Here is a 26,154-nt window from a genome sequence, read left to right on the forward strand (position 1 = left end):
GCCAAATGGATCTGCCTGCCCATTCAACGAACCACACTGCAACTGGAGTAAAGTGAAAGTTCAGTTCCTGACTTAAAGGTGATGGCAACTTGAAACTTGTGAACCACCGTTGCTGAAAGCGGACAGACACTGCTTTGGTGGTCAACATTTGTTCCGTGCACAAAACGAGCAATACCTAGCTCACTGCCTGCCGCCATCAACTTGTAAGATTGAAAGAAAAGAGGAAGGCACTTGCAAAGTTGAAGAAACCCACGGATAGCATCGAGCACTCGAATTTACCAGGTCAAGTCCACTGGAAGTACATGTACAATATCCATGATATCTGAGGCTCCTTGGACTTCAAACTATATCCACCACATCATTGCATTTACTGGCATAAAAGTCCCATTTCAGCGATTCCAGAGAGAGGGGATCTGGTAGGGTACCCAATCACCTTGCAGTGTTGCCTCTTAAAGTGGAGCATTTCCTTCGCGGTCTTCCCTGGTCCTCTGGCCGTTCTTACTGAACCCCACCACAATCTGCGCGCTGCGCACAAATTCTCACAATAATCCTGACGACCGCATAGCCAGCACGTTGTTCCGCCCGCGGCATCGAAGAAAAAATCCGAAGCGGCCAGCCCAGATCCCGTCATCCACCAAGTCCAACCACCACCACCAGAGGCGCCTTCCCCGACCCCTACATCGCCAGCTACTGATTCCCGGCACCGACCAAAAGTAGCACATTTACATTAATTGCCCAGCATGGCGCCGTCTTTCGACCACCTCCGCGACGAGGACCTTGATGAGGATGATTTCGATGTTGATGAGGTCGACATTTCCGATATTCGCGAGAAGTACGAAGTTCAGCTTGAGCAGGGCTACGATGCCTTCGTCGTTGTCGACGGCCTCCCCGAGGTCACCGAGGAGCAAAAACCCAAGCTCGTCAAGTTCTTGTTGAAGAAGCTCAACACTGTTGGCAAGACCCGGGAGGACCTCATCTTCATGCCCATGGGCGAGGATGGAAAGTCCATGAGGTATGCAACACTGCCGTCTTAAATGATGCGCATCCACAACAGACCGGCTATCCATCGCTGCGCCCGACCGAGATGTGTCCCCCTATGCTGTGGATGTTGGCTCCCCGACCAGGGCACTGACATGAATTCTGTAGATTCGCCTTCGTCGAGTATTCGTCACCCGCCGAGGCTGCTGCCGCCTGCAGACAGCTCGACCTCGTCCCCCTCGACAAGAAGCACACCCTTCGCGTCAACAAGCTTACCGATGTCGACCGTTATGGTCGCGAGGGCCGTATCGATGACGAGTACACTCCTCCCCAGATCGAGGAGTTCCAGGAGAAGGAGCACCTCCGCTCCTTCATGGCCGACCCCAGCGGCCGCGGCAGAGATCAGTTCGTTATGTTCAGGGGAGAGACTGTTGGCGTTTTCTGGAACAACGAGAAGGATACCCCCGAGAACATTGTCGACCGTCAACACTGGACCGAGACCTTCGTGCAGTGGTCGCCCCTCGGTACCTACCTCACCTCCGTTCACGCCCAGGGTGTTCAGCTTTGGGGTGGTCCCTCGTGGACCAGGCAGAGGCGTTTCGCCCATCCTTTCGTCAACCTTGTCGCCTTCTCTCCCAACGAAAAGTACCTTGTCACCTGGTCCAACAGGCCGATTTCGATCCCCGAGGAGGGTCACCCTGCTCTTTCGGTAGAAGACGACGGCAAGAACTACGTTATCTGGGATATCGAGACCTCCAAGCCCCTCCGTTCTTTCGCCCAGCTCGACACCCCCGCCGCCGCCACCGCCGAGGGCGATGCTCCCAAGAAGGCCCCCAAGTTCCCCTGGCCCGCGTTCAAGTGGTCTGCCGATGACAAGTACGTCGCCAGGCTCAACCCCGGCCAGTCCATTTCCGTCTACGAGCTCCCGAGGATGAACCTGTTGGACAAGACCGCCATCAAGATCGAGGGCGTTGTGGACTTCGACTGGGCCCCCGCCACCGTGCAGCGCGATGGTGTCAAGACCTACGAGCAGCTTTTCTGCTTCTGGACCCCCGAGATTGGCAGCAACCCCGCCAGAGTCGGTTTGATGAGCATCCCCTCCAAGCAGGTTGTCAGGTCACTGAACCTCTTCAGCGTCTCGGATGCCAAGCTTCACTGGCAGTCCGAGGGTGCTTACATCTGCGTCAAGGTTGACCGTCACTCCAAGTCCAAGAAGTCTCAGGCCACCACTCTTGAGATTTTCCGTGTCAAGGAGAAGGGTGTTCCCGTGGAAGTTGTCGACACCATCAAGGATACCGTAATAAACTTTGCCTGGGAGCCCAAGGGCGACAGGTTCGTTATCATCAGCACCACCGAGCCTGTCGGTGCCACCGCCGTCCCCCCCAAGACGTCGGTCGCTTTCTTCTGCCCTGAGAAGGCCAAGGGCAATGCTGTTGGAAACTTCAAGCATCTCCGCACTCTCGAGAAGAAGAACAGCAACGCCATCTACTGGTCGCCTAAGGGTCGCTTCGTGGTCGTTGCCACTGTTGCCAACACTCAGAGCTCCGATCTCGACTTCTACGACCTCGACTTCGAGGGTGAGAAGCCCGAATCCGACAAGGATCTCACCGCCAACCTTCAGCTTATGAACACCGCTGACCACTACGGTGTCACTGACGTCGAGTGGGACCCCTCGGGTCGCTTCGTTGCCACCTGGGCTTCCGCGTGGAAGCACTCTGTAAGTACCATTGATACTGGAGGAAGATGATATGTAGTAGCAGAAATCACTAACACGAGACAAAAACAGATGGAGAATGGATATCATCTGTATGACTTCAAGGGTGAGCAGCTGCGCGAGGAGGCTATCGAGAAGTTCAAGCAGTTCCAGTGGAGGCCGCGCCCCGCTACCCTCCTTAGCAAGGAGGAGCAGAAGGCCATCCGCCGCAACCTCCGCGAGTACTCGAGGATCTTCGAGCAGGAAGACGCCGAGCGCATCAGCAGCGCCGACGTTGCCGTTGTCGAGGCCCGCCGTCATCTCCTCGAGGAGTGGTTCGCTTGGCGCGAGTCTATCGTGCAGGAGGTTGCCGAGGAGCGCGAGATCTACGGTCTTCCCGCGGACCCTGCTGCCGAGCTCATCAAGGCCAAGACCTCGGAGCTCTCCACCGACGGAGAGGAGCAGGTCATCGAGGAGATCATGGAGGAGGTGTTGGAGGAGACCGAGGAGATCGTTCAGTAAATGCGCGAACAGGCGGCGGCGGTAGTAGTTTGATATGTTGTGAAGTTACATGGCGTACCGTTTTCTTCCCGTTTTCAAAAAGGTCATCTGAGGGTTACAGTGAATAAAATGAACCGGGTTCTTTCATATCTCTGGGCCTTTTGTTTCTCTCTCTAGTTCTCTCTCTACGTTGTACCTGTTTTGTTTGTTATAAAAGCGGCGGTGCATGCGTAGACTAGTCGGTCGGTGGATTTAAAAGAGCTGTGTCGTTGGCTTTGTTGTTATCGTTCTGGTCTTCCCAAATCGGGGGTCAAAGCTCTCTTCTAATGACCTGAATATTCCGTTTAACTGAAGGTGCGATATCTGGAGACCTAACACTTATGTTGGAGTACCGGTCGACGGTTAGACACTCGCATTGTTCTACATATCCAACCCAACTTTTCCATACATAAAAGGGTATCTAGGAAGTGTCATTGAATCGGGAAAGTAAACATGACAGAGAAAGCTTCGTTTCCTTGACGATTGATCTTATTGTCAAAGATTTTTGTTCGCAAAAGCCGGGCAGAGGCAGCCGAGATATCATCTATGGGACTCGCAACGAGAGAGCAACACCATGTAGAGAGACAAACAGTCGAACAAATGATTTTTCTTGGGGATATTGGATGCTACGCGATGCAGGAGTAGTTAGTTACCTTTCGAACACAAGAAAAAAGTTTCAGGATTTGGATTACAAGATCGTGATGAGCGATCGGGCATAGCGAGACTTCATTAAGGTTTCCTTTGCTTGTTGAAAAGCTCACACATCTGGGCCATGATTACCAAGATGACCATTGGGTCGAACCCATGGATATATGATTTTGCATTGAAATTGTTATGTTTAACAGAAACGCTAGTCTGACAACGAACCACTGATACTGACACCTCAGGCTGCATTCCATCTTGCCGAGTTCGATTATCTTCTGTAAACCAAGGAGAATAGCTGAAGTTTTGAGTGAGTTTTGAGGATTCGAACTAGACCACTGTGTGCTATCTGAAACAATACGGTTGCTGTGGTTGAAGGGGCGAACTACTAAAGTCCCTCTTATATGCCCCTGGCCTTTAAATGGATTTTTAGTCTGAGGCCGGATGAAGGACTTTGTATAGAGTGGAAGGCGCGGCAGATAGGGAAGGTATCTCTACACGCACGGTCCGGCAAGCGCAATTGCCCCTGGCTCCGGGACTTAGGAGTGGATTCGAACATGACGTTGGGTACCACGTGAATACAACTAGTTCGGCGAGGAAGCGACGATGGATGATGCATACTTCACAGACGTGCCCTTGAGTGGTTCTCATTCTCAGTACCGTTCTGATGATTGTCACTCGTGGAATTTCAGCTTGAGCAACCTAGATTTACCTACCGCCTATGGTACTTACACTCATCTCCACTCAATGGAACCATTCTACATATGCGCTCTCACTTAAAAGTACTACTTGCCCAAAGGAATGCTACGGATATAAGAGGTGAATGAACTTCCTAGAAATGTACAGTTTTCCATGTTATGCGGTTCTTTATGTCTAGATTACATCATTTAGCTTCCGGAAATTTTGAGCGGCGGAAGAGATAGAACAATGCAAGTGTCTGTCTGCAGTAAGTACCGATGTCAAAGTTAGAGGAAGGCATGATATCTGTGTTCGACTCCACCCCGTCGGGGTATGTGATTTCACTGAGATCAACGGCGAACGATGAAGATGCGAATCTATCATCCTTCTTTTCTTTGTCTCGATCCAGTGTCTCTGAATTTGAAGGGCGGCCTGGTACCTAGTGTCGAGGGCTGCGCATAGCTTCTTTGCTTGTGGTGTCTGGAGGTTGTTGTTATTTTTAACGTCTACTTCCGCCTCCCGTAGGGCATGAGACGTAATGTGGTGTCTGGAGGTGCGCCGGGGGAATCCACTCTTCTGTGACCAAGGATCCATTACATCACATTCTGTTCTACAGCTGTACATACTTGCAATTGCAGAAGATATATAAAGAAAAGCAGGTACTATTTGTGTCATGACGAAGGAGGAGAGCGAAGGGGGATTTGGTATGTATGGATGGATGGACATTACAGGGCTTAGGTAGAGATAGCAGTCTAACAGCGTCTCGTTCGACATCTACGGGTCGAGACAATAGCCACTAGCAGGGAGTTCTGGGATGTCATAATGCCCTTCATATATGGAAGGAAGTCAAAGAGTACCGCTTCCATGTTTCGGTCTGATGAGGGCCTGCCTCGTTGTAGAATCAAGACTGAGGTCCGGATCTAAGAGTATGGATTTGCGTGGTCGTTCGTTGGTGACATTGTGAATATGAAGCTCACAGAAAACATCAACATCTCATGGCTTGTAATGTGCGGTGGACTCCCCGTGTAGTGGTCGACTGATGGAGTGGCTTGAAGCTAGACTGCTAGAGTAGGTTTAAGAAGCGATGATGAGGGCAGCGTATCCATGACCTTCTTTGGCGGTATGTACTGGAGGGAGTGAGCCCACGGCAACGGAGCCACGGATACTTGGGCGTTGTGGTAACCGCACCACAACCCCCAAGTAGAACTGAGCAGAATCTCCAAAACAGAACTGGGACTTGGAGATGCCAGGCCCGCTCAAAGTGGTTCGATCGTGTGATTCTGTTGCCGTTCAGCGTTATCTCGGAGACAAACAAGTCCCGGCGGCGAGCCGTATGTCCGGACTGGAGACCGGAGCTCGTTCGGGGTTCTTGTGGGGGGAAGCGGTGGGGATTGGTGGCAGGCAGGCCGGACGGCGTGGACGGAAGTGGTCAAGAGTGGGCCGGGACCGCCGCCGCGCCCGCCGGGATCCAGGACCAAAGTGGGTGAAGGTTTTCGCAAGCCTGGGCAAAGCAGACGTGGACGAATCCCGTTGCAACCCCGTCTTGTTTTGCCTCTTATGTGGAGATAGTTATTGAAAACCGAAAAGGCATGTACACAGTGATAACGTACCAAGTTCGGGAACTGTCTTGTTTACCCAACAAAAAAAAACTGAATTATCGCCCTGTTCCGAGATTTCCCAACAGAAATTCGCAGCAGCCGACTCCGAACTGTGGGCGAACTGAGTGTCTCGTCGCGCGCGAGCAAGCACCAACCCAATCTGTCCAATGCCATTTGGCCATGGCATCAGGGCATGAACCAAAATGCAACCCCCACTCCGTGTGTCTTCCACACAGCCGACGACCTGCATGAAACCTCGATGTGTGAATCTGCACCGAGGAGGGCCCCTTGCACCCAATTGAACCTGGGAGCGGGTGGCTTGGGAGGACCCTGGTGGCATGGTGTGGGATGAAAACAACACCACATGTGAAGACGATGTCGAGGACGTCTTCAGGGGTTGATGATGGCAAAGAGCAGAGCCAGACTCTCAGATTTGAAGTGAACTTCTGGCAGGGGCCATGGATTGAGGCGCACGTCCGGGTACGATGAAACAGCGCTGTCGAAGCAAGAGTCGAAGAGTCGAAGCTGCTAGGGAAAGAGCCACAAAGACAACAAAGTCCTCTCAAGTACCTGTCTACCCCGCGCAATGCTACGCTGTGCGGACTGGGATCTCCACCCATCCTTGTACCACCTTATCTTAGCCTCAAAGGCTGTGAGTTCCTAATCGATAAAACTTGCAACTCGGACGGCGGGTTGAAGACGGGACGTTTGAAACGGTTTCGTCCGAGAACTGAATCGAAGGATGGAATCTCATGAGCAACATGAGTCGTCATCATCTCGAAACGCGACCCGAAATGACATGCTCCCAGGCTGGGGCTGACCTCGTACCTTATCAAAAATTTTGGAGACCTCCCGTCAAAGATTCGAAAACGAGGTTCTGGGGACTTTGACCGGAGAAAGATACGGACGCTGCAACGAAAAATTCAGCGCGAAATCCCTGCAGGATATGTGTGAACTGGAACGCAGTGTGCAGCAACCAATGATTTGACCACAAGGAAAAAACAGATGGACGATCTCTTGTCGATGGCAACCAGGAGTGGTTAAGTCTGCGCAGTTTGCCCATGTCTTCAGCTCCTCATTTTTGCCCCCCTCCAAATTCGGAATGCCTTCGACAACAACAGCAGATGCTCTCCAAGCCCAACCAGTTGCTTGTTGCGGAGCCTCGGCAAGACATATGAAGGGTCGAGCATCTGCCTGTCTCTCTTTTTATCTCGCCAATCCCATGTTGTACCTAACTGTCGTTGGCCAGTTTGGGCGATTTCGCTCAACCCTTTTCCAGCTGCATGTCACCTCCGCCCTCCAACCCTCCAACCCTTGTTTCAGCTCACAAGCCGACACAGACTGGCATGTGAATGTTAGGATGTACTTGGAGGTACTTACGACCATCCTCACTCCACAATTTCCTAACCTTCAGATTGCCATCCAACATTGGACCTCCATGCATCTCAGTTCAATATCGTTCTAAAAGCGGTGAAAAGAGGGATTGCCGTGCAGTGACTAAATAAAAGTAGCCACGTACAAGAGACGATGCACGATTGGCATATGTGCAAACTTGCACTGATGGCTGCTGAGAGGGACCAGACTCGAGCATACATAGCAGCCAGAGGGATTATCGAAAAAGCGGGCGACGGGAGGTGCCCAACTCTGTTCAGTGCATGTGGACAATCAGAGTCTCATTCTCAAACTTCTGGAAAATGCTTCCTAACAGTGGCCAAAAGAGGTGGTCCAGTCCCTATGGACGAGTCTCGATATTGCCTCCTGTATCCGCAGTCTGGGTTTGTTTTGACTGAATGGAAGCCAGGCCTGGAGGTACCTACCTATTGATCGCCGCGGACAAGGCGGTAGAGGCGGGAGCGCCGTAACTGGTAGCGTCCACGCCTTGAAATGAGCCTCCTCCATAACAGATATTCGCCATGTCCAATGTCAAGGGCACACACTTTTTATTTATTCATTTGAAAGCACGGTTTACATCACCTGGGTTGGTATATATAAAACCAGCAACATTTGGACTTTTGTCCTCTTTCAAAGTGGTTGTTTCTCCAGACCCCAGGTTACATCCCCCCATCCCGGACCAAGCCCCGTAACATCGGGAATCCCAACAAATCATCCACCGGGCAAAAACAATCGACCCACGCCTAGCACCACAATTTTTCCGGGGTCCCTGCGAGACAGACAGCAAAGACTTTGATTGTTTTTTCTTTTCACGCATCCTCTCCCAGGCTTTCCCACTTGGATTTAGAGATTGGCTTTTCCACCAACCTTCCTCTTCCCTGTGTGTGTACACTTCTGTTTGTTTCGGTTGTGTCTCCAACAAAGTCCTTGACGGTAAGCACTTCCCTCTCTATCATCCCTTCCGGGGTTTTTCCCATGCACTTCGCCCACCTCTTTCCTTGAAAGAGTCGACCAACACTACGACTGTAAAGTCGCCCCCAACCCATACCCAACCTCGGCCATTACCAACCAACAAGCCCATGAGCCCTCTTTGCTGACGCTTCTGATCCAGTCCGTTTCGTGACATCAGGCAGATAAAAGGTTGTTTGGATCCGTCTCGACTTCCAATTCAGCCCTCCTCCTCCTCCCCACCGATTAATTTCGACCTCCTCCAAGATGGCGTCTGTCTCCTCCGCCCTGCCCATTGGCAACAAGCCTGCCCTGCGCAGGACCCAAACCGAGGCCACTACCGACTCGTACCCCGCTACCGCCGATGCCTCTCCCTTCGACTCTCCCCTTGAGCGCTCGGCCTCCAACACCTCGCTCTCCTCCTTGGCCTCCGATAACGTCAAGGTCGACAAGGCCGAGTTCGGCAAGCTGATTGACACCTACGGCAACGAGTTCGAGGTCCCCGACTTCACCATCAAGGACATCCGTGATGCCATCCCCAAGCACTGCTACGAGCGTTCGGCTCTTCGCAGCTTGTCGTATGTCGTCCGCGACATGATCTACCTCGCCGTCACCTTCTACGTCTGGAACAAATATGTCACTCCCGAGTACATCCCCCTCAAGGCTGCCCGTGTCGTTCTCTGGGGCCTGTACACCTTCATGCAGGGTCTTTTCGGCACCGGTCTCTGGGTTCTTGCCCACGAGTGCGGTCACCAGGCTTTCTCCCCCTCCAAGTTGATCAACGACACCGTCGGCTGGGTTCTCCACTCCGCCCTTCTCGTCCCCTACTTCTCGTGGAAGTTCTCCCACAGCAAGCACCACAAGGCCACCGGCAACATCGAGCGCGACATGGTCTTCGTTCCTCGCACCCGCGAGCAGCAGGCTTCCCGCATCGGCCGTTTCGCCCACGAGCTTTCCGAGCTGACCGAGGAGACCCCCATTTACACCTTGATCCACCTTCTCGGTCAGCAGCTTATCGGCTGGCCCAACTACCTCATGACCAACGTCACCGGCCACAACAACCACGAGAAGCAGCGTGAGGGCCGTGGCAAGGGCAAGGTGAACGGCTGGTTCACTGGCGTCAACCACTTCAACCCCAGCTCTCCCCTCTATGACGAGCGTGAGGCCCCCTGGATTATCGTCTCCGACGTCGGCATCGCCATCACCGCCACCGCCCTCGTCTACCTCGGCAACACCTTCGGCTGGTCGAACATGTTCGTCTGGTACTTCCTCCCCTACCTCTGGGTCAACCACTGGCTCGTTGCCATCACCTACCTCCAGCACACCGATCCCTCGCTCCCCCACTACACCGCTGAGGAGTGGAACTTCGTCCGTGGTGCCGCCGCGACTATTGATCGCGAGTTCGGTTTCATCGGCCGTCACCTCCTCCACGGCATTATCGAGACCCACGTCCTCCACCACTACGTCAGCACCATCCCCTTCTACAACGCCGACGAGGCCTCCGAGGCCATCAAGAAGGTCATGGGCAAGCACTACCGCTCCGACGTCCAGGATGGCCCCATCGGCTTCATCAAGTCCATGTGGAAGGCTGCTCGTTGGTGCCAGTGGGTTGAGCCCACCGAGGGTGCTGAGGGTAAGGGCAAGGGCGTCTTGTTCTACCGCAACCAGAACAACCTTGGCGTCAAGCCTGCCAAGCTCCCCAAGACCAACTAAGTATTTCGATAAAACCACGACAGATAACAAAAGTCAAAAGTCATCCCATTGCCCATCATCATCCGGGTCGTAGAGATGCGTAAAGGCTCTTCACGCTGCCCGAGGCGACGAAAAGATTCGATCGGTTTGGCATAGCCTAGCCACGCTCAGCACTACGTCCCCATAGAGGGACATACAGGGCTTGCTATAGAAGAATCTGGAAAAGTATCATATCTATATGTTTCCAGGAAAGTCAACAAAGATGGGCGGTTCGGGTCTCTTGTCATATCGATATATGGGAATTGGGAAATGGGAAGGGGAAAGCGAAAGTTATTGAATCGAATTGATTGGGAAAAAAGATACCATAAAAGACGGAGGCTGCAATTTTTCTCACAAGACATCATTTCGCCTGTATATAGGGAGGGAGTGTGTGCATAGACAGGGTTAGAATGACACTGGAGAGAAAAACAAGAACAAGAAGAATTATCAAATACTTAACGACGAGGGGCTGTTGTTTGCATCAAATCGGGGATTGTTCTGTTTGATTTTGATTTTCGAGTATGGCAGAGTATGGCATCGTTGGGGCGATAAAGCGAACAAGACAAGAATATTCATTAGACGGGAATTTAGGATATCAACCAACATCGCTGGTGTGTTCTGGTATGGATGGGAGCATGGTTTTAGTCAAAAGCGAAGTTCGTTTTGGAAAGGCAGCGAGCACAAATTATCGTATTACATCTTTCATCTTTCATTGCCTTCCCACCTTCTTGGCCTAGTCGTTGTCATCATCACTTGACCACGACCACGACGGCACAGCCAAACATGTTGAACCGAGCATCTGGTCAGTCAACCAGGCCCAATATTTCTAGTACAGGTACAAGTATGTGAATGTATGGTAGAGAGGTGTGGTGGAGGTAAAGTCCACGCGATCCGATTGGAGGATGCTCGCTTGGTTCATCCCTCATCCCTGGTCATGGAACCCATCTCACGCATTCGCCAAACTCAGTCTTCAGTCCTCGCCATGGAACCTGACGAACCAGCCGAACCAATTCCGATACAAAATTACTATCACAACATTCCTTGGCTCTTCTCTCGATGGATGAATGCTCGCACTTCATTGTTATCACATTCACAACCATTGTCAACCAAAAAGAGGAAGTAAGTGAGTGAGTTCAGTGCGGGGTAGCGTGCGTGATGTCGTCCTACCTCTAGGCTCTACCGTGCTTCACCTACATACTCGTCAGGTCTACAAAACCGACCATCTGACTGACGAGTAGCTGTCAAAACTGTCAAAGCCATTCATCATGAATTTTGGGGTGAGGAGGGCACGGACACTACACAGACTCACAAGCGCTACACTACCTCGAGAGGGAGAGACTCACACACAAAACCGACGATGCACTATGATAAGCTGATCTCATCTTTCGTGCTGTGCTGTGCCGTGCTGAGCTGGATTGAGCTGGGCTCAGATTAGCGTCAAACTTGGACTGCGTTTACTGTCGAATATCGCTGACATATATATGTACGTATGTTTGACTAAAGCCGAACTGTAAAATTTGTCAAGATCCATTAGCAAGTGTTTATTTTTTTTTGTTTTGTTTTTCTAGTTTATTTTTCTCTCTCTCTTTTTTCTTTTAACCTGATGAATGAAGGAAGGAAGGAAGGAAGGAAGGAAGGAAGGTATGAGTTGAACAGGTGGTAAAGCTGAGCCTCACGTCTTCTGATATCCAGATATCATATACGATATACGTTCGTTCCTTCCCTCGGGGCTCTCGACGACGAGGACGACGATAAACGATCATCAAGTTTAGATACTCCAGCCGGCCAGCACAGCACTCATATTACACACGACATCCACCGTACATCGTACCTAGAACACGTAAGAAGAGAGGTCCAAACAAACTAAAGACAGATATAGAGACATGAAGCCGGAGAGGTAATGAGTTATGTCTACGACTAGGTACCTCTATCTACACAAGCTCGTCACTCACTCAACGCCTTTGAATGGTACACCGAAAACATTCCCGGTCGGACTTGGCTCCGTCCAAACAAAACCTATCCAAAGTCCTTAAAAACACAGAACAATGAAACACTGCCCCCTTTCGGGAGAATGTAAGTATGTAACATAGGCAGGTTACATGTAACCAATGTTACCACCGTCGCTGCCCTGTAGAAAGTAGGTAGATACATCTACGAACTAGGGACATACTCGTCAGGGCAAGGCTTGGGGATACAAGTACACAAGTACGGTACCCAAGTACAGTACCTACATGTTAGCCGGATCGGATCAAGTTGTCCTTTTATCTTTCAAGCGCACGGGAGAACCCGCCCGACTAGCTGGCCGCGTAATGGTGTATACTATGTAGCGGGAGGGCTGTCTGTCCTAGGTTTGTTATTGTGATTGTAACAGAATCTAATCTAGTGTTGAATATGTTGCATGATGGTCTTCTAGGTAAGGTAATCATTCGTGAATGAGCAAACGCCTCTGATCGCGTGGTTGACGATAGTCTGATATCTGGAAGTTAGATAGATATAATGTATAGTCCTTGGCAGATACCAGGACTTCGGTAGACCATGTATCCGTAGCATACGCCTGAAACTGGGCATTCAGCAGATCAAAATATGTAGAATGCAGTATATTCCGTTGGTTCATAGATCTGGAGTTTCAGCCTGCCATATCTTCTGCCTTTCCTGGGTGGGAAGCCTTTCTACTTTCTGTCACTTCGAAATCAGTGTTCAGATGACATGAAATTTCCCCTCATTGTCGCTCACCACCATCAATATATGCTCTGACACTGGTTAATGAACAATGGGAAAAAGAACCGGTGTCGCAATCAGCCAACCGAGTAACATGAAGACCTCCTCTTCGTATCATTTTTCGACTAGTGTCACTAGTCCAATCCAATCTTCAATTAGCTCTCCCCATCTTTCCACTCTTCAGTCTTCACCACTAAATCATCAATATGACTACCTGCTATGAGGCAAAGGACCAGGTCCAATTCCCGACCCCATTCCTCCACGACAAATAAGCGTACCATTTCTGTTTTCCACGCCTTCGTCTGTTCACGTATCAAGACGTCATTATCGTTAGCCTTCTTCTCTTTGTTCTCTTTTTTTTCTTTTTTTCTTTGTTGTTCAAATCCAAGTGAACTGAACTGAACTGCCAGTAAGAGAGGAAGAAAAAGGAAACATACCAAGATCAATAACCGTCTCCGTAGCACCCGGACCGACCATCGGCGCACAATTACACTTGAGTTCTTTAAGACCCGGGCCGATGAGGAAGCAATCGGAGCAGTAATTTGCGAATTTGCCTCTGTTTTTGTTTTTTTTTGTTTTCCACAGTCAGATTTGTCAACTCCGTCATTTCCTCTTCCCCCATCTTCCCTCGGAAACAGCCTTCATTTCATGCAAGGGGAGGGAACAACAACAAAACTCACATAGGCTGCCAAATCAACTTCCCCCAAACCTCCGGACCACCGTTTCCTTGGTTGAAGCCGATGCACAGGTTGAGGTCTAGCTGGTTGAACTCTGGGGCTCGGACTGGGACATGACCACCGTTTTTGTCTGGACCAGAGCTGGGACTGGGAGCGTCAGGATTTTGGATACCATTGCAGGAAGCGGCGAGGAAGTAGTTGTTCATCAGCGTGATTTGGTCGCAGGAGTGCGAGAAGTTGCCGACTATTTTGCTGTCGTTCGGGACTAAGGCGGTGGGGACAGAATGGACGGCGGGGAGGGCGGCTGCGGGGGCGGGGGTGAGGGAGGCGAGGATGGAGATGATGAGGAGCTTCATTGTTGTCGGTTCGTCTGTTTATCTGGCTGCTATTTGGCTTGTCTCGTCTGGTGGGGTTGTTCTCGAGTATTATGTGCGAGCAGATGTTGACGAGTTGGGCGAAATCTTTGGGGGGAATGGGTTTGCGTGAAGATATCGTGATGTGTATGAACTGGAAATTGTCTGTGACTAGGCAACTCTTGACGGTGGAGATATGAGCCCTAACTTCTCCTTTGGATGGAAAGAAGGTGCGAGTCGCACTCGTCGCTGCCTACCCGTATATCTGTCCTTGCGAAAAATTATGAGAACCTTGATAGACTGGCAGTCCCTCGGTTGCACTATTAGCATTCGAAACAGGAAGGCGCGCCCTTCGTTTGCTTTTGCCAGGCCAGGCGGATTATGAGACTACTTTTAGCTATCGACGTCAGTCAATGTACAATCTCCCAATCCCCCAAGAATCTTCAAACGACTGCGGTTTCTGATCATCCGTCTTGGCCTTCGTAGTATTGTAGTATTTCACAAGGAAACGTCTCGAAATAGAACTGAGACCGGTAGACATCGCGTCCTGACCTGTCTGTGCTGCAGACGCAGACGAGCACAAGTACGGTACCTTACAGTCCACGGTAGACTACCCGTCAGTCTGTATGACCCTTCTGCCCTGGATAGGGCAACGTCATCGCGACATTTGTCTTCTTTGTGTGTCCCGTCTGAGGGGAACCTTGACTCGGGGGTTGTCTCAACGAAGAAAAATAACAGCGTGATGTGTGTGTTTCCTTTTGAGTAACAAAACCCCAACAACAGAGGAAGAAAAGATAAAAAAGAACTGTACCTGTCCAACAGGAGATATCCCCCACGATCTGAGAAACCTGGGGAAAAGCTGAGCTACACGCGACGGAGGCCAGAGGGTCGAGTGAGACTGAGACTATAGTATGAGGCGACTCCGAAACAAAAGTTGACGTCTTGATGAGATGGACACCGGGAAGACATCCGATCCGCGATTCGAGTCTGAGGAGTGACGAGGTCGTTGCCTTCTTCTTGACTACCACCGACTACATATTTCATACTTGAGATCGCCACCATATATATAGTCTTTCTTCCCCGATACTATCTCTGGAAGACCGACAGTAACAGGCTAAATCACACTGACGCGGGGTTGCGGTCGCGGGATCTGAGTGTCTCATAGATGGAATGCTCGCTGTTCTATCCGTTCAGCATTCTGTTCATTCGAACGGGAAGGGGAAAGGCCAAAACATTGTTGACGGAAGGAAAGAGGCAAACATCATTCTTTATCGGCCTTAAAAGTTTCAAACAGAATGGCAGTCGTTGGAAGTTGGAGAAGCCATTTCGTCCCGATATTACTTGTGAGTGATGTGCCAAGTCGATCGGAGTCTTGTAGCAATATTGGGGGATTTCGAAGATCCCATCTTGAGTACCGGTTTACTACCGGTTGGTAACCCGTTGGATACCTCGTTTGAGTAAAGAAGAATCAAAAGGAGGCCGCCTGCGAGAAGGGGATCGAGGAGGACGGAAGACCGACAGGAGGACTGAGTGCCTGGTTTATCGATCGACAAACGACCTGCCCAAGATGACCCTACCAGGCCCGCGCCGCTACCGGTGAACCGTCCCGAACGTGTGTCCACGTCCGTAACCGAGCCGGGCCTCCTCGTGGCAGACCCGTGGCCGGAGATGGTCAGGCATCATAGCATGTGCTATGGAGGGATTTGAAGTTCTAGGAGGTTAGAACAAAGTCGATCCAATGTTGTGGTGCCCCTGGACTAATACGCTTGTCTGATATTGGCTTGCCTTGGCCCAGTCTTGGCTTTCTTTTCCCTAACCGTTGCTAGGTAGGTCCCCTAATCCCATCCCATCCATGGTCATTCCAATGGTGAAGCTTCCAGATTCTGGTGCTTCTCGAAGGACCCTTGGGCCTTCTTTTTCCCATTTCCCAGTGCTCTTTCGAAGCAATCCAGGAATCCAAGGCCAGGGTTGTTGCTTCCGTGAATCTCCCGTCGGCGGCGATCCTGGGACGAAGCGATGATGACCGGCAAACTCCGTGTATCGATGCAAATCTAAAACAGGAGTTCTCCGCACTTGAAATTAACCGTTGCCCCCACCTCATTTCCCGTCGCTAGCATGAACATTAGGGAGCCGGCTTCTGATTGGTCGGTCTTTGGTCTGACCTTGTGAGCTTGTTTAAAGAAAAGGATTTGGCCGATGTGCTTCACCATCTTTTCTGGGCGTCCACATGGAATGATACTTGATGCCTTCATTAGCTGCGGTGTAAGGTTTGGTGCGATGGACTCTTTAAGAAATAGAGTTCTGACAGTGATGTGAATAAGAATCCGATGGACATGTGTTCAGGTTCGTTCGTGAGGAATGTGATGGTTATGGTAACGGGTGATACAAGAAGAGAAGGGAAGTTCATGATTGGTGCAGTAGTCTATTGCAGTGACACTCGCCTCGTGTATGTACATGCACGACGATATCGACGCAAGCAACTCTCTTACTTTTCTTCTTCACCTGCTGAGGAAGTCGTTGCATTATCTTTTTGGGTTTTAGATCCGACAGCTCCTCAGCTAGCCAGACAGGGATAGGACAGCACTTTCCCCGTCTCTTCCACTTCTCACATGCCTGGCCTCGGGGAGCTGGAGAGATGCGTGAGATGGATGGGGGGTTGCAGCGATGGAGTTCCTTCCGTTCCTCCATCATCCTACAACCTTCAAGTTGGCGCTCTGCTCTAGCACGACTCAGGTTCCCTCCGCCAGCGACTGCGAGACGGAGACGGAAATCCTGCTTGCAACCGTCATGATCCTTGATTTCGGAACCATATATCGAACGTTGTTAAGATCAGACATCCGGGACAGGAGTGCAGCTCCAGCCCTGCTTTAATCTGTGTATACTACATATGTAGGAATTGTCGTTATCTTCCAACGTTATCACCTGCAGTTGAATCCTCCAACCAATCCATTGCTGGTTGTAAACAATAGAATCCCATCAGTCCGCCGGAGTGGCCGGACAGCGGGATAGCGATCCGGGAGTCGGGTGAGTGGGTTGAGGGAATCTCGTTTGGATATTCCTCACTTCCCCTTTGCTATGGATATTATTTTCGGTACATTTCTCCCTGGAATGAAGGTTCGCTCGAGTCTCGAAGCACACACACAGCTGTGGATCCACGTGGTGAGCTCCATTTCGCGGGCCCAAAGTCCAATTTGGGTCCAGCTTGACGGAGTCTTTGGGCGAGTCTTTTTTCTGCTGCAGAAGCATCTGCCAGGGCGGCAGGCCTGCAACGGCAGCTGAAGTGCTCGAATAGCGGGTTTGGCGGACACTGTAAGCGGGCCCCTCCCAAGGTTAGCGGCAGGCGGGACCCTCCTTGACCCTCCTTGACCCAGCAGGACCCAGCAGGACCCAGCAGGACTCAGCAGACCCAGGGGAAAAAGGGAAAGAAAAGAGTCCGTGCCTTGATTTCAACGCATTGCTGGTGCTATTTCCTTCTCCATTCTCACAAATCACAACCACACGCCGTCCAAGTCTTTCCTTGGATTCGATGCCGACCAACTAGCCATCCTGCAGCGTGCATCTCCTTTCCTTTTTCCCTCGTTATCCGCTCACGCCTTCCGTCATTCGTTCTGACCTTTCATCATCGTCTTGGGATCGGGACTTGTTGATTCGCGTCTTCCTTGTCGCAAATCCACGTTGTTCCCCGAGAGTTACTCTCTTTTTTCTTTCAACCCAACCACTCGTTCTTGACCGCATCCGACCACCGTCGTCATCCATCATCGAGATCGGGATATCGGATATCTCCCAACAACAAGTCGAACGCATCATTCGCTTTGCTCGTTCTTCAAAACCGTCGTTGTCTTATCATCAATAATCACACCACCACCCGACCCGACCCTACCCTCGCTTCTAACAACAACGACGACAACCATCCCATCACCATCACCATCGTTAATGACCATATAAAGGCAAAATTATCGTCAACTCAAAGAGATATACCACACCAATATCTCTAACCCAACCATCCATCCGAGGCTCTATCTTTGTCCCACCCTAGGAACTGGCCCAATTGCTTATTTACCCCTTTGCGAAACCATCGGCATTCTGTTTGAGACACTCGACGTCTGTCCCAGGAGCGCCTCTTCTCCAACCGCCGCCCAGCCTCAAGTGCGCGCGCGTCTGCAAGCCAACCAACGACTTCCAGCCAGCCCTGCAACTCCGCGACGACACTTGCAAACCGCACCGACTTAGCCTCCAAACGTGCGCTTGCGCTTGCGCCCCCGCTTTCGTTTTGGATCAATCCGCATCCTGCAGCATCTCAAACCACGCACTTGGGACCGAGGACCCTTTCCCCTCAAAACAAAAAGCAAACCCCGCCTCCAATCCTCTCAAGATCGTCAGTCTCTGTTCGCCAGTATATGTCGCAGAGATGATGATGTACGAGCGACCCGTTCATGATCTCCCTGGCCCCAGCTCTCCACCAGGCTTGACACATTCCAAGTCCTCCAAGTCCTCATCATTGAACTCTGTACCCTCGGATGATGACAGCGTACTTGCTGATGCTAGCCACTTCGAAGACATTGGACTCCAGGATGACTCCCACGTTGATGCTCGAGGGCTAACCCAGAACCTCAAGCCTTCGCCCATGCTGTACAGCTCTAACCCTACTTCGGAATTACGAGTACCCTCCAAGAGCAGTCGATCTTCCCGCAGTCCGTCCAAAACCCGCAAGAGGGATACCTCAACAGCATCGAGCAAAAGCCGACCGACCCTCCCGAATATCCAGAGTCACCTACGAACCGTCAATGGCAGAGTGGCGAGCTTGGGGCTCACCCCCGAGCTTCACACTGCCCCTCTTCCCATGCGCTCCCTTGGCAACCGATCGCCCTCCTCTACCTCGATACGGCAACGCAGCCCTAGCCCCAATCTTCAGACTGGCTTCCCCATGAAGCCACGGAGGAGTAGCTGGCAGTCAACACGGGAGCGTAAGACAGCCAGACAATTGGAGATGGAGTGCGATGATGATGACGGAGACGATATTCCTGACGGTCTCGTACTTGATAATGTGCCAATCTCGCCTAGGCCACCCACGGAACGATCAAGAAGCCGAGCTTCTTCCAAAGCCCCTTCCCCAGAACGCGCTCCTCCTAAGGAGAGGGTACGAAGCGTGGGAAATGGCACACCACCAGTCGCAGCAGCACAGGGATCCCTTAGGTCGCCCACATGGAAGTCAGATGCAGCAGTGCCTACTAGGGCTAGCATTGCCGCAACCATTGTCAGCCCATTGGAACTCGCCCGATCCAAGAGCTGGTCTGCTGCATTGGCTGAGCTGAACTCTGATGCCAAGGAGCTGACCGAAAAGCTGGAGGAGCATGCGGAAGAATTGGAAGCAAAGGGTGTGCGATCTAGCGCGCCGTCTATCCGCAGAAATTCCGACGGCAAGCCCCGTGTGAAATCGGGTCTTCCTGAGCTCCCACCGCTTCGCAAATCCAATGTCATGATCGACCCTCTACCGCCGTCCAAGGAAAAGGAAGCCGTTTTGTCGCGCACTCGTCCGTCCTGGCTCCCGCCCAAGGATCCCGCCGAGGAAAAGCGCCATCTGAAGGAGTACCAGAGGATGATGGCTCAGAGCATCGAGGCTGAGCGTAGACGTGAAGAAACGAAGAAGGCCCGGATCGAGAACCGTGATACCCGAGCCGACAACTTGATGCACATTTGGGAGGAGAACATCATTCCTCGTTGGGACGAAGCCATCCGTGAGCGCAGGACACGAGAGCTGTGGTGGCGTGGTATTGCGCCGCGCAGTCGAGGTGCTGTGTGGAGCAAGGCAATCGGTAACGGGCTCGCACTTTCTGATGCTTCATTCAAGGCTGCGTTGAAGCGGGCCAATGACGCTCAAAAAAGGCACGATGACGGACAAGGCAGCACCGACGATTCTTACGCTGCGGCGTGGTTTGAGGATATTAAGAAGGACGTGGAAGAGTATACCTTCCCGGATCTTCGCATCTTCCAGACTGGAGGGCCTCTCCACCAGAGCCTGGTCGATGTTCTCAGCGCCTACTGCATGTACCGGAGTGATATCGGATATGTTCCTGGCTGCAATGTAAGCTCTTCTGATGATTGTGCTCAATGAGACAGATACTAACAGACCAACCAGACGATTGCAGCTATCCTGCTCCTCAACCTCCCCACAGCCACCGCCGCCTTCATTGCGCTTGCCAACGTCCTCAACCGTTCCTTACCCATGAGCTTCCATACCATGGACAGGACCGCCATGTCTTCGGCCTACAACCTGCTACTCCAAACCCTCCAGCACAAGTCTCCCAGCCTGCACGAGCACCTGGTCAAGCTGCCCGACCACGATGCCGATCTCTATCTGGGCGACATCTTCACCGGCCTCTTCACTCGCCATCTCGCTCTGGATGAGGTTACTCGACTCTGGGACGTGTACGTTTTCGAGGGCGACGCCGTCCTCGTCCGCGCAGGCATTGCTCTCCTGCTGCAGAAGGCCATGTCCCTCATGGGTACTAAGACTATCCAGGAGGTCAGGGCCATAATGAATAATTCATCTGATGGCGTGTTGAGATCAGCGCCCATCCTGCGCAGCACCGGCGAAGAAGATCGCTGGATGCGCGCCGTGAGGGAAGCCGGGAAAGCGCAAGCTTAAAGAAAAAGGGAAGAACCAAGCAAAAAAATAATACCAAACATAAAAAAAAGAGCGGGTATACATACATTCGTGTTTTACATATTATTTTCTGTATCCAGCGGTTGAAAGGGCAACTTCACAACAAAGGGAAGGAAAGGGGAAAATAAGGGCGCGACTCAAATCACCAACTGCACGCAACATACGTCATGAAAGTCACCAACAACAACCACAACGTACAAATCATGTCACACATACCCAACTACGACACACGCACATAGAACCAACCACCACCACCAACACCACCATCGCTACCAACAAACATTCAGCGGTCACCGGCGTTTTTTGTTCTTAAGACTTTTGTTTTCATTCTTTCCCCCCAGGTTGGATAGCGCTGCGCCGGCTTGTCATCAACAACCTTCTGTTGGGGAACTGGCTCCCTTGTTTTTTTCTTCTTCTTCGTGTGCTTCGGCAGATCCGAACGAACGAACGTCTTTGTTGTCCCAAAAACTCCTCAGTATGAGTAATTGTGTATATATAATTTTTTGAACATTTTGCCAAATCGGCCACACACATTTTGGGTGGAAAAGAATAAGATGTGTGGTGATGATGACTTGATCTAACTTGGCTCGTTGCAACCTGTTTGTTTGTGTGTGAAAATCTTTGGCCTGTCCTTGAATATCGATGGAAGCAAGATCATGTATACTACGGATGGATCTATGGTAGTTGGACTATATATAGTGCCGATGGTAGAGAGATATATATACATACAAACCGTGAATGGACTTCACCGTCCTTGTTCTGCATCTATACCTATCCATACCTATATTACGTCTATCCATCGTACTCACCACTCGGTTCAAAATCTTGAACTATGTCCAGACTATCCACCGCTTTTTCGAACTTCTGTTCTGGCATGCGTGTATGATGCGAGAATACCAACTTCACCTTCATACGGTACTCTTTATACATAAGCCTCTAGTCAGTCTAGCTTTCGCCGACAGTGAGTGAGTAGCTACGGACCACCAGTAAGTACATCCGGCGAACGTGTGTTCATGTTTATAAGGTCGGTGGTTATGATAATGAGCTCATGATAATATGTGTCCGAGCTAACCGCTTGCGGGCCTGAGACGAAGGTCCAATAACAGCAACTACACAGTATGTCATACCACGCATCGTCCTCCACATCATGTCCACGTATTATATCAGTGGAAATCGTTGGATACCTATAAAGGGGGCAGCAAAATACACTGTTAAATTATGTATCTTTTCAATGCCGTTTCAAAATTGCCAAACCATGTGTTGGAACAAGTCTGGTATGTATATGTACATTGGAATCAAACAATTCATTCCATTCCCTTGAGAACGCCCCTTCCATGATATGATGTAGCCTGTTCAGCATACCTGATGCCATTGATGATCCCAAGCCAGCCCAGCCAAATGAAATGAAATCCCCCTTGATCTGTAGCCCAAACAGAAATTGTACAGTCCCTCTATATACCATACCACATCTTCCATAACTGGTCATTGAAAGATAGCTTGCACAATCCATCATGATGAACTCTCTATGAGTTCCCTTATGTCCCATACCGCACCTCGCGTCCCTTGGGGGCCATTATGATCTTCAAATCTCCCAAACCAACTCAATAACCTCATCCATACTCTCGCCCACCGCCGGCCCAGCAGCTTTGTGCACGTAGATCTGTCTGAACCTCTTTTTACCCTTCTTTGATGCTGTCCATCCGCTGGTCTCCTTTTTCCCTTCGCTCTGCTGCCTTGTCACCGTTGACTGCGACTCTGGTGGTGACGACCACAACGACGATGATGACGATGAATGCTCCTCATCAACATCAACATCGACCAACCGCCAACTCTTCTTCTCCTTCCCCTCTTGCAGCCTCCTCCTAACCGGTCCATAACTAAACGCATACTTCTCCTTGCGTTCCGCCTCATTCCACGTCCCCTCCACTCGTGACAAGTCGACATCATCTAAGCCGTTTTCTAAGCCGGGGTAGGAAGTGGTTGAATACCCCAGACTCAACAGACTTTCCTCCTGCTTCTTCTTCTTTTTGTCCTTTTCTTCGGTGCCAAACCGAACCCGCATCAAAAAACAATCCCCGCAAACATCCCTCGCCACCCTCGCCATCTTCTCCACGGGAGCCTCATACCAGCTCTTCCAATGATGCAGGCTCAACACGGGCCAAACTCCGCTCTCAAAAATCCCCGAGGCATCGCCCTTGATATCATGTTGATTCAGGCCCTCCACCAGTGTCAGCCGTGTTCTGGTATGCGAATAAACGCAATCCCGTAAGATCCCGTCGCCGGTCTGGATAGACGCCGTGGTGATGCATTCCTCCAGATGGGGAGCGAGTTGCCTCGCCAGCGGCAAAGACAAAAAGGAGCCGGCGCCGCCAAAGGCCATGAATCCCCACGCTTGCACAGCCATGAAGTCGTCTGACAAAGCGCCGAGCCACAAGGGGCGGGTGTGGTCGTGTTGGGAGAGGGTGGTGGAGAGGGGGTGGAGAGAGGGGAAGAAGGTGTCGTCGTCTAGGATGGCGAGCCAGTGCGAGGATGTTTTCTCATCAGAGTCGATGACGGAAAGGAGTTCCTTGATCAGAAGAAAGTGGTGGTGCTCGATGGGCACGGGACGAGGGTCAGGCTTGCCGTCTTTGAGGTTCAGGCGCTTGAAGATCTTGGGAGGCAGGAAGGTGGCGACGATGCCTGCCGCGCGGTATTCTTCTTCGAGTAAGGTCAGGTTGAATGAGTGCTTGGTGCTGTCGTCGTCTTGGTGCTCGGGGGGCACGGCGTCGGCGATGGTGCCGACTAGACGGGCGCCCGTGCCAGCTAGCCAGTGTGCGAAGGCGGGGATGGCTTCGTGCATGCGCTCGTATTTGGAGGCCACGCCGAAGATCAAGTTCTGGTATTGGGCGTCCTTAGGGTAAGGCATGGGCACCTCGAGGGAAAGCGGTTCGCAGGGGATGGGATCATCGTCGTGGGAGCATGAGGTGAGGTCGAGGGCGGTGGTATTGGTGACGAGAGGCCCGGGGATGTTAGTGATGGCGTTGCGGTCGAAGTTGGCCTTGTAGACCGGCTTGATGCAGCGGCGCGAGTAGAGGATATTGTCGGTTAGGCCAAGCTCGGGACGACGCAGGTACTCGATGTCCTTGGGGCACTGGCCGGGATCGAGCTGGGGCCTGTAAGGTAGTTGTGAGGCTTGCAGAGTTGTTTGGTCTGCTGGTGTCCCTCCTCCTGACGGCAGGTTGCCCCCTCCTCCTCCTCCTCCCTCTCCTTGCCCTTTCCACTCCCCTCTTCCTCCCCAGTTGTCGAAGGTGGACGGTAGTAGGGAGCCATGGCGACGTAGTCGGGCGATGCTCCACAAAACGACGACGAAGATGATGGTGACGAAGATGGAGAAGCCCCTCGTTGGACGTTGCAGTAGTAGTACCTTCATGGTTTCGACATTTGACTCTGATTTATGATTTAGATCAAGTTGTGGTTGCACACTCGTGCGAATGTCGTGTTTAAGTTCCTTCCCCTCACAGTCGGTTGAACCCCAGATGATGTCGAGGAGTGTCTTGCAGATGCAGGAGCAAGTTAGTACGGCGAAGCAGGAGTAGCCGAGGAGCGTTGGTTTCACGCAGGAGACTAGTCCAGACTGCAAGCAGGACTTGCGGTGCTTTGCGTTTTGCGGAGGAAGGAAAGAACGAAAGAAGGAAGAACGAAGAAATGAGTGAATGATGAAGATGATGAAAAGAGAAAGAACAAAAGACAAGGCAGGAACACATGATCAACTTCTGTTCACTGCACCCCAGGGTTCCTTACACAGACTTGGTAACGATTTGAACGGTAAGTAACGATCACGGATGGTCACGGTGATCCCTTTCCCACCATGCCCTGATGCAGGCTTCCGCACCCGTTCGGTTCAACCTCGAAGTCTCCCCCCTTGTTTGTTCGTTCGTTCGGTCGTCATCCCGGCCCGCACGCAGTTCGATAACGCTTGGTGGAGTTTCTTGCGTCTGCGTACACCCACTTGAATCAGACATTCGTTATGCCCCCCTTTTTCCTTGCCTCTTTCTCGAATGCAAGTATTCCAGTTTCGAGTTTCGGGGACTTGGGGATTGCATTTGGGGGCAAAGGCAGGGATGGGAGGTTGAGATTTGAGACGACCTGACGACGACGCAACAGCTGAGATCCCCGGGACTCTCAATCTCCACAAAACTCTCCAGACGACGCGCAAGCCTTTGTCGACCGACCGACTTCCAATGTGATTTCCAACCTCCAGTCGGCCGATCGCGAACATGGAGTGAGTGGACTGGTGGGCCTCGCGGGTTGTTGATCTGTTTATTTCTGTTCGTATCAGCATGTTCTTCTTTGTTCCTTCCAAGGAAAGATAGGGATCTCGCTTGAGCCACTCTACTTTTGCAATATCCACACCGCTGATCGGTTAACAATTCCTGAAACATACCTGTGCACTTCAGTGGTTCTTTCCTCCGCCATCTGTGGACGGCGTTGTTGAGCGGCGGAAATGGTTGCAAACGAATCTTTATTCGCTCCATGTCTATTCCACAGCTACAGCCAGCGAATGTTGTTTGAAGGTGATGACGGCCGATTTATTTAGTAAAGCTTCCAGGTTGTTCTTCTATGCTTTCTGCGAAAGGGGCTAGCTCCTCTAACAGTTGTCCATGCCAGGCGCTCATAAACATGTTAGTGCGTCTCGAATCCACTCTATGTGGAACCACATTTCTGTTGCTAAATCTTGACCGTCCAGTCTTTCCTCGACTTTCTAGTGTACACTAGACAAAAGGGACAACAAGAAGAACAAGAATGAAGAAAACCACACATATATATTCATTACTTCAACATCAAACCTTCAACCTGCTCTCATAATATGAACGTCTTCAACAGAACCGCACCCCCACGCACCACACAACGTACCGCACCGGACCTCCCGTCGCTCCCGATTCCAACGGCCAGGGGAAAGCCGGGGAAAGGAACCGGGTACTGTATTAAAAAGGGGGATCGACGGACCACCACTGCCACACGATCACCATGGGCATGGACACTGCAACATTTACTAACCACCGCCCTAGGAACGTGATTCCAGAAGAAATGGAGATGAACCTGCGAGGCATAAATAAAGTGATGATGGGTTCTCTAAGTGTCCATTAAGGGTCTACCACAGTAGAGTGAAGCCATATTTCCATGAGAGAAGCAATTCCGTCCTTCATGTTGGCTTATATCTCGCTGTATCTTCCGCTTACTACATATGGAATGAGAACGGGTGACAGATGGTAACACAAGATTTCATATTCCTGAGCAAGCTGGCATATTTACATAGCGCTTAATTGGTTTCATTCACCAATGAACCGATCTGATATCCCGTCAAATCGACCCATCTCACCAACGGCTATTGTACTCATCGGGTACAGCATCCATCCATCCATGCATCCGTTTGTCAAATCACGCTTGTGTTGCCATGTCAAACCCAAGTACCTTATGTATCCACCCGCTTCCAATCCCCGATCTCGACGGGGAGCACACAGTAGCTCAGTAGACAAAAGGTAAGGTATCACGACGACCTGTC

General features: G+C 51.3%; 5 protein-coding genes across 5 annotated transcripts; 3 read left to right on the forward strand and 2 right to left on the reverse strand.

Annotated features, from left to right (window-relative positions):
• Positions 1-531: 531 nt before the first annotated feature.
• SMAC4_03649 (uncharacterized protein) lies at positions 532-3,893 on the forward strand. Its single transcript, XM_066089989.1, has 3 exons — positions 532-1,012; positions 1,147-2,695; positions 2,765-3,893. Exons 1-3 carry the CDS (start codon positions 741-743, stop codon positions 3,191-3,193), a joined length of 2,250 nt encoding a protein of 749 aa, XP_065947547.1. The 5' UTR covers positions 532-740; the 3' UTR covers positions 3,194-3,893.
• Positions 3,894-8,634: 4,741 nt separating this feature from the next.
• SMAC4_03650 (uncharacterized protein) lies at positions 8,635-10,495 on the forward strand. The gene has a single exon (XM_003351297.2). The coding sequence runs from the start codon at positions 8,737-8,739 to the stop codon at positions 10,180-10,182; it is 1,446 nt and encodes a 481-aa protein (XP_003351345.1). The 5' UTR covers positions 8,635-8,736; the 3' UTR covers positions 10,183-10,495.
• Positions 10,496-12,811: 2,316 nt separating this feature from the next.
• SMAC4_12824 (uncharacterized protein) lies at positions 12,812-15,524 on the reverse strand. Its single transcript, XM_024655441.2, has 4 exons — positions 14,760-15,524; positions 13,599-14,335; positions 13,356-13,474; positions 12,812-13,220 (listed from the first exon to the last, which is right to left on the reverse strand). Exon 4 carries the CDS (start codon positions 13,197-13,199, stop codon positions 13,074-13,076), a length of 126 nt encoding a protein of 41 aa, XP_024511328.2. The 5' UTR covers positions 13,200-13,220; positions 13,356-13,474; positions 13,599-14,335; positions 14,760-15,524; the 3' UTR covers positions 12,812-13,073.
• A 2,159-nt stretch (positions 15,525-17,683) lies between these two features.
• SMAC4_03652 (uncharacterized protein) lies at positions 17,684-21,371 on the forward strand. The gene is made up of 2 exons (XM_003351298.2): positions 17,684-20,030; positions 20,085-21,371. The coding sequence occupies exons 1-2, from the start codon at positions 18,357-18,359 to the stop codon at positions 20,592-20,594; spliced, it is 2,184 nt and encodes a 727-aa protein (XP_003351346.1). The 5' UTR covers positions 17,684-18,356; the 3' UTR covers positions 20,595-21,371.
• Positions 21,372-22,194: 823 nt separating this feature from the next.
• Positions 22,195-24,021, reverse strand: SMAC4_03653 (uncharacterized protein; the record flags this gene model as incomplete). Its single annotated transcript, XM_003351299.1, has 1 exon — positions 22,195-24,021. The coding sequence occupies one exon, from the start codon at positions 24,019-24,021 to the stop codon at positions 22,195-22,197; it is 1,827 nt and encodes a 608-aa protein (XP_003351347.1).
• Positions 24,022-26,154: the final 2,133 nt, after the last annotated feature.

The sequence above is a fragment of the Sordaria macrospora genome, chromosome 6, assembly GCF_033870435.1.
Source record: "Sordaria macrospora chromosome 6, complete sequence".
Taxonomy (NCBI): domain Eukaryota; kingdom Fungi; phylum Ascomycota; class Sordariomycetes; order Sordariales; family Sordariaceae; genus Sordaria; species Sordaria macrospora.

Coding starts and splice junctions, on each gene's coding strand:
- SMAC4_03650 (XM_003351297.2), top strand. CDS start 8,737: ATGGCGTCTGTCTCCTCCGCCCTGCCCATTGGCAACAAGCCTGCCCTG.
- SMAC4_03649 (XM_066089989.1), top strand. CDS start 741: ATGGCGCCGTCTTTCGACCACCTCCGCGACGAGGACCTTGATGAGGAT. Junction 1,013..1,146: donor GAGGATGGAAAGTCCATGAG/GTATGCAACACT, acceptor TGAATTCTGTAG/ATTCGCCTTCGTCGAGTATT. Junction 2,696..2,764: donor CTTCCGCGTGGAAGCACTCT/GTAAGTACCATT, acceptor AGACAAAAACAG/ATGGAGAATGGATATCATCT.
- SMAC4_12824 (XM_024655441.2), bottom strand. CDS start 13,199: ATGGTACGCTTATTTGTCGTGGAGGAATGGGGTCGGGAATTGGACCTG.
- SMAC4_03652 (XM_003351298.2), top strand. CDS start 18,357: ATGATGATGTACGAGCGACCCGTTCATGATCTCCCTGGCCCCAGCTCT. Junction 20,031..20,084: donor GATATGTTCCTGGCTGCAAT/GTAAGCTCTTCT, acceptor CAGACCAACCAG/ACGATTGCAGCTATCCTGCT.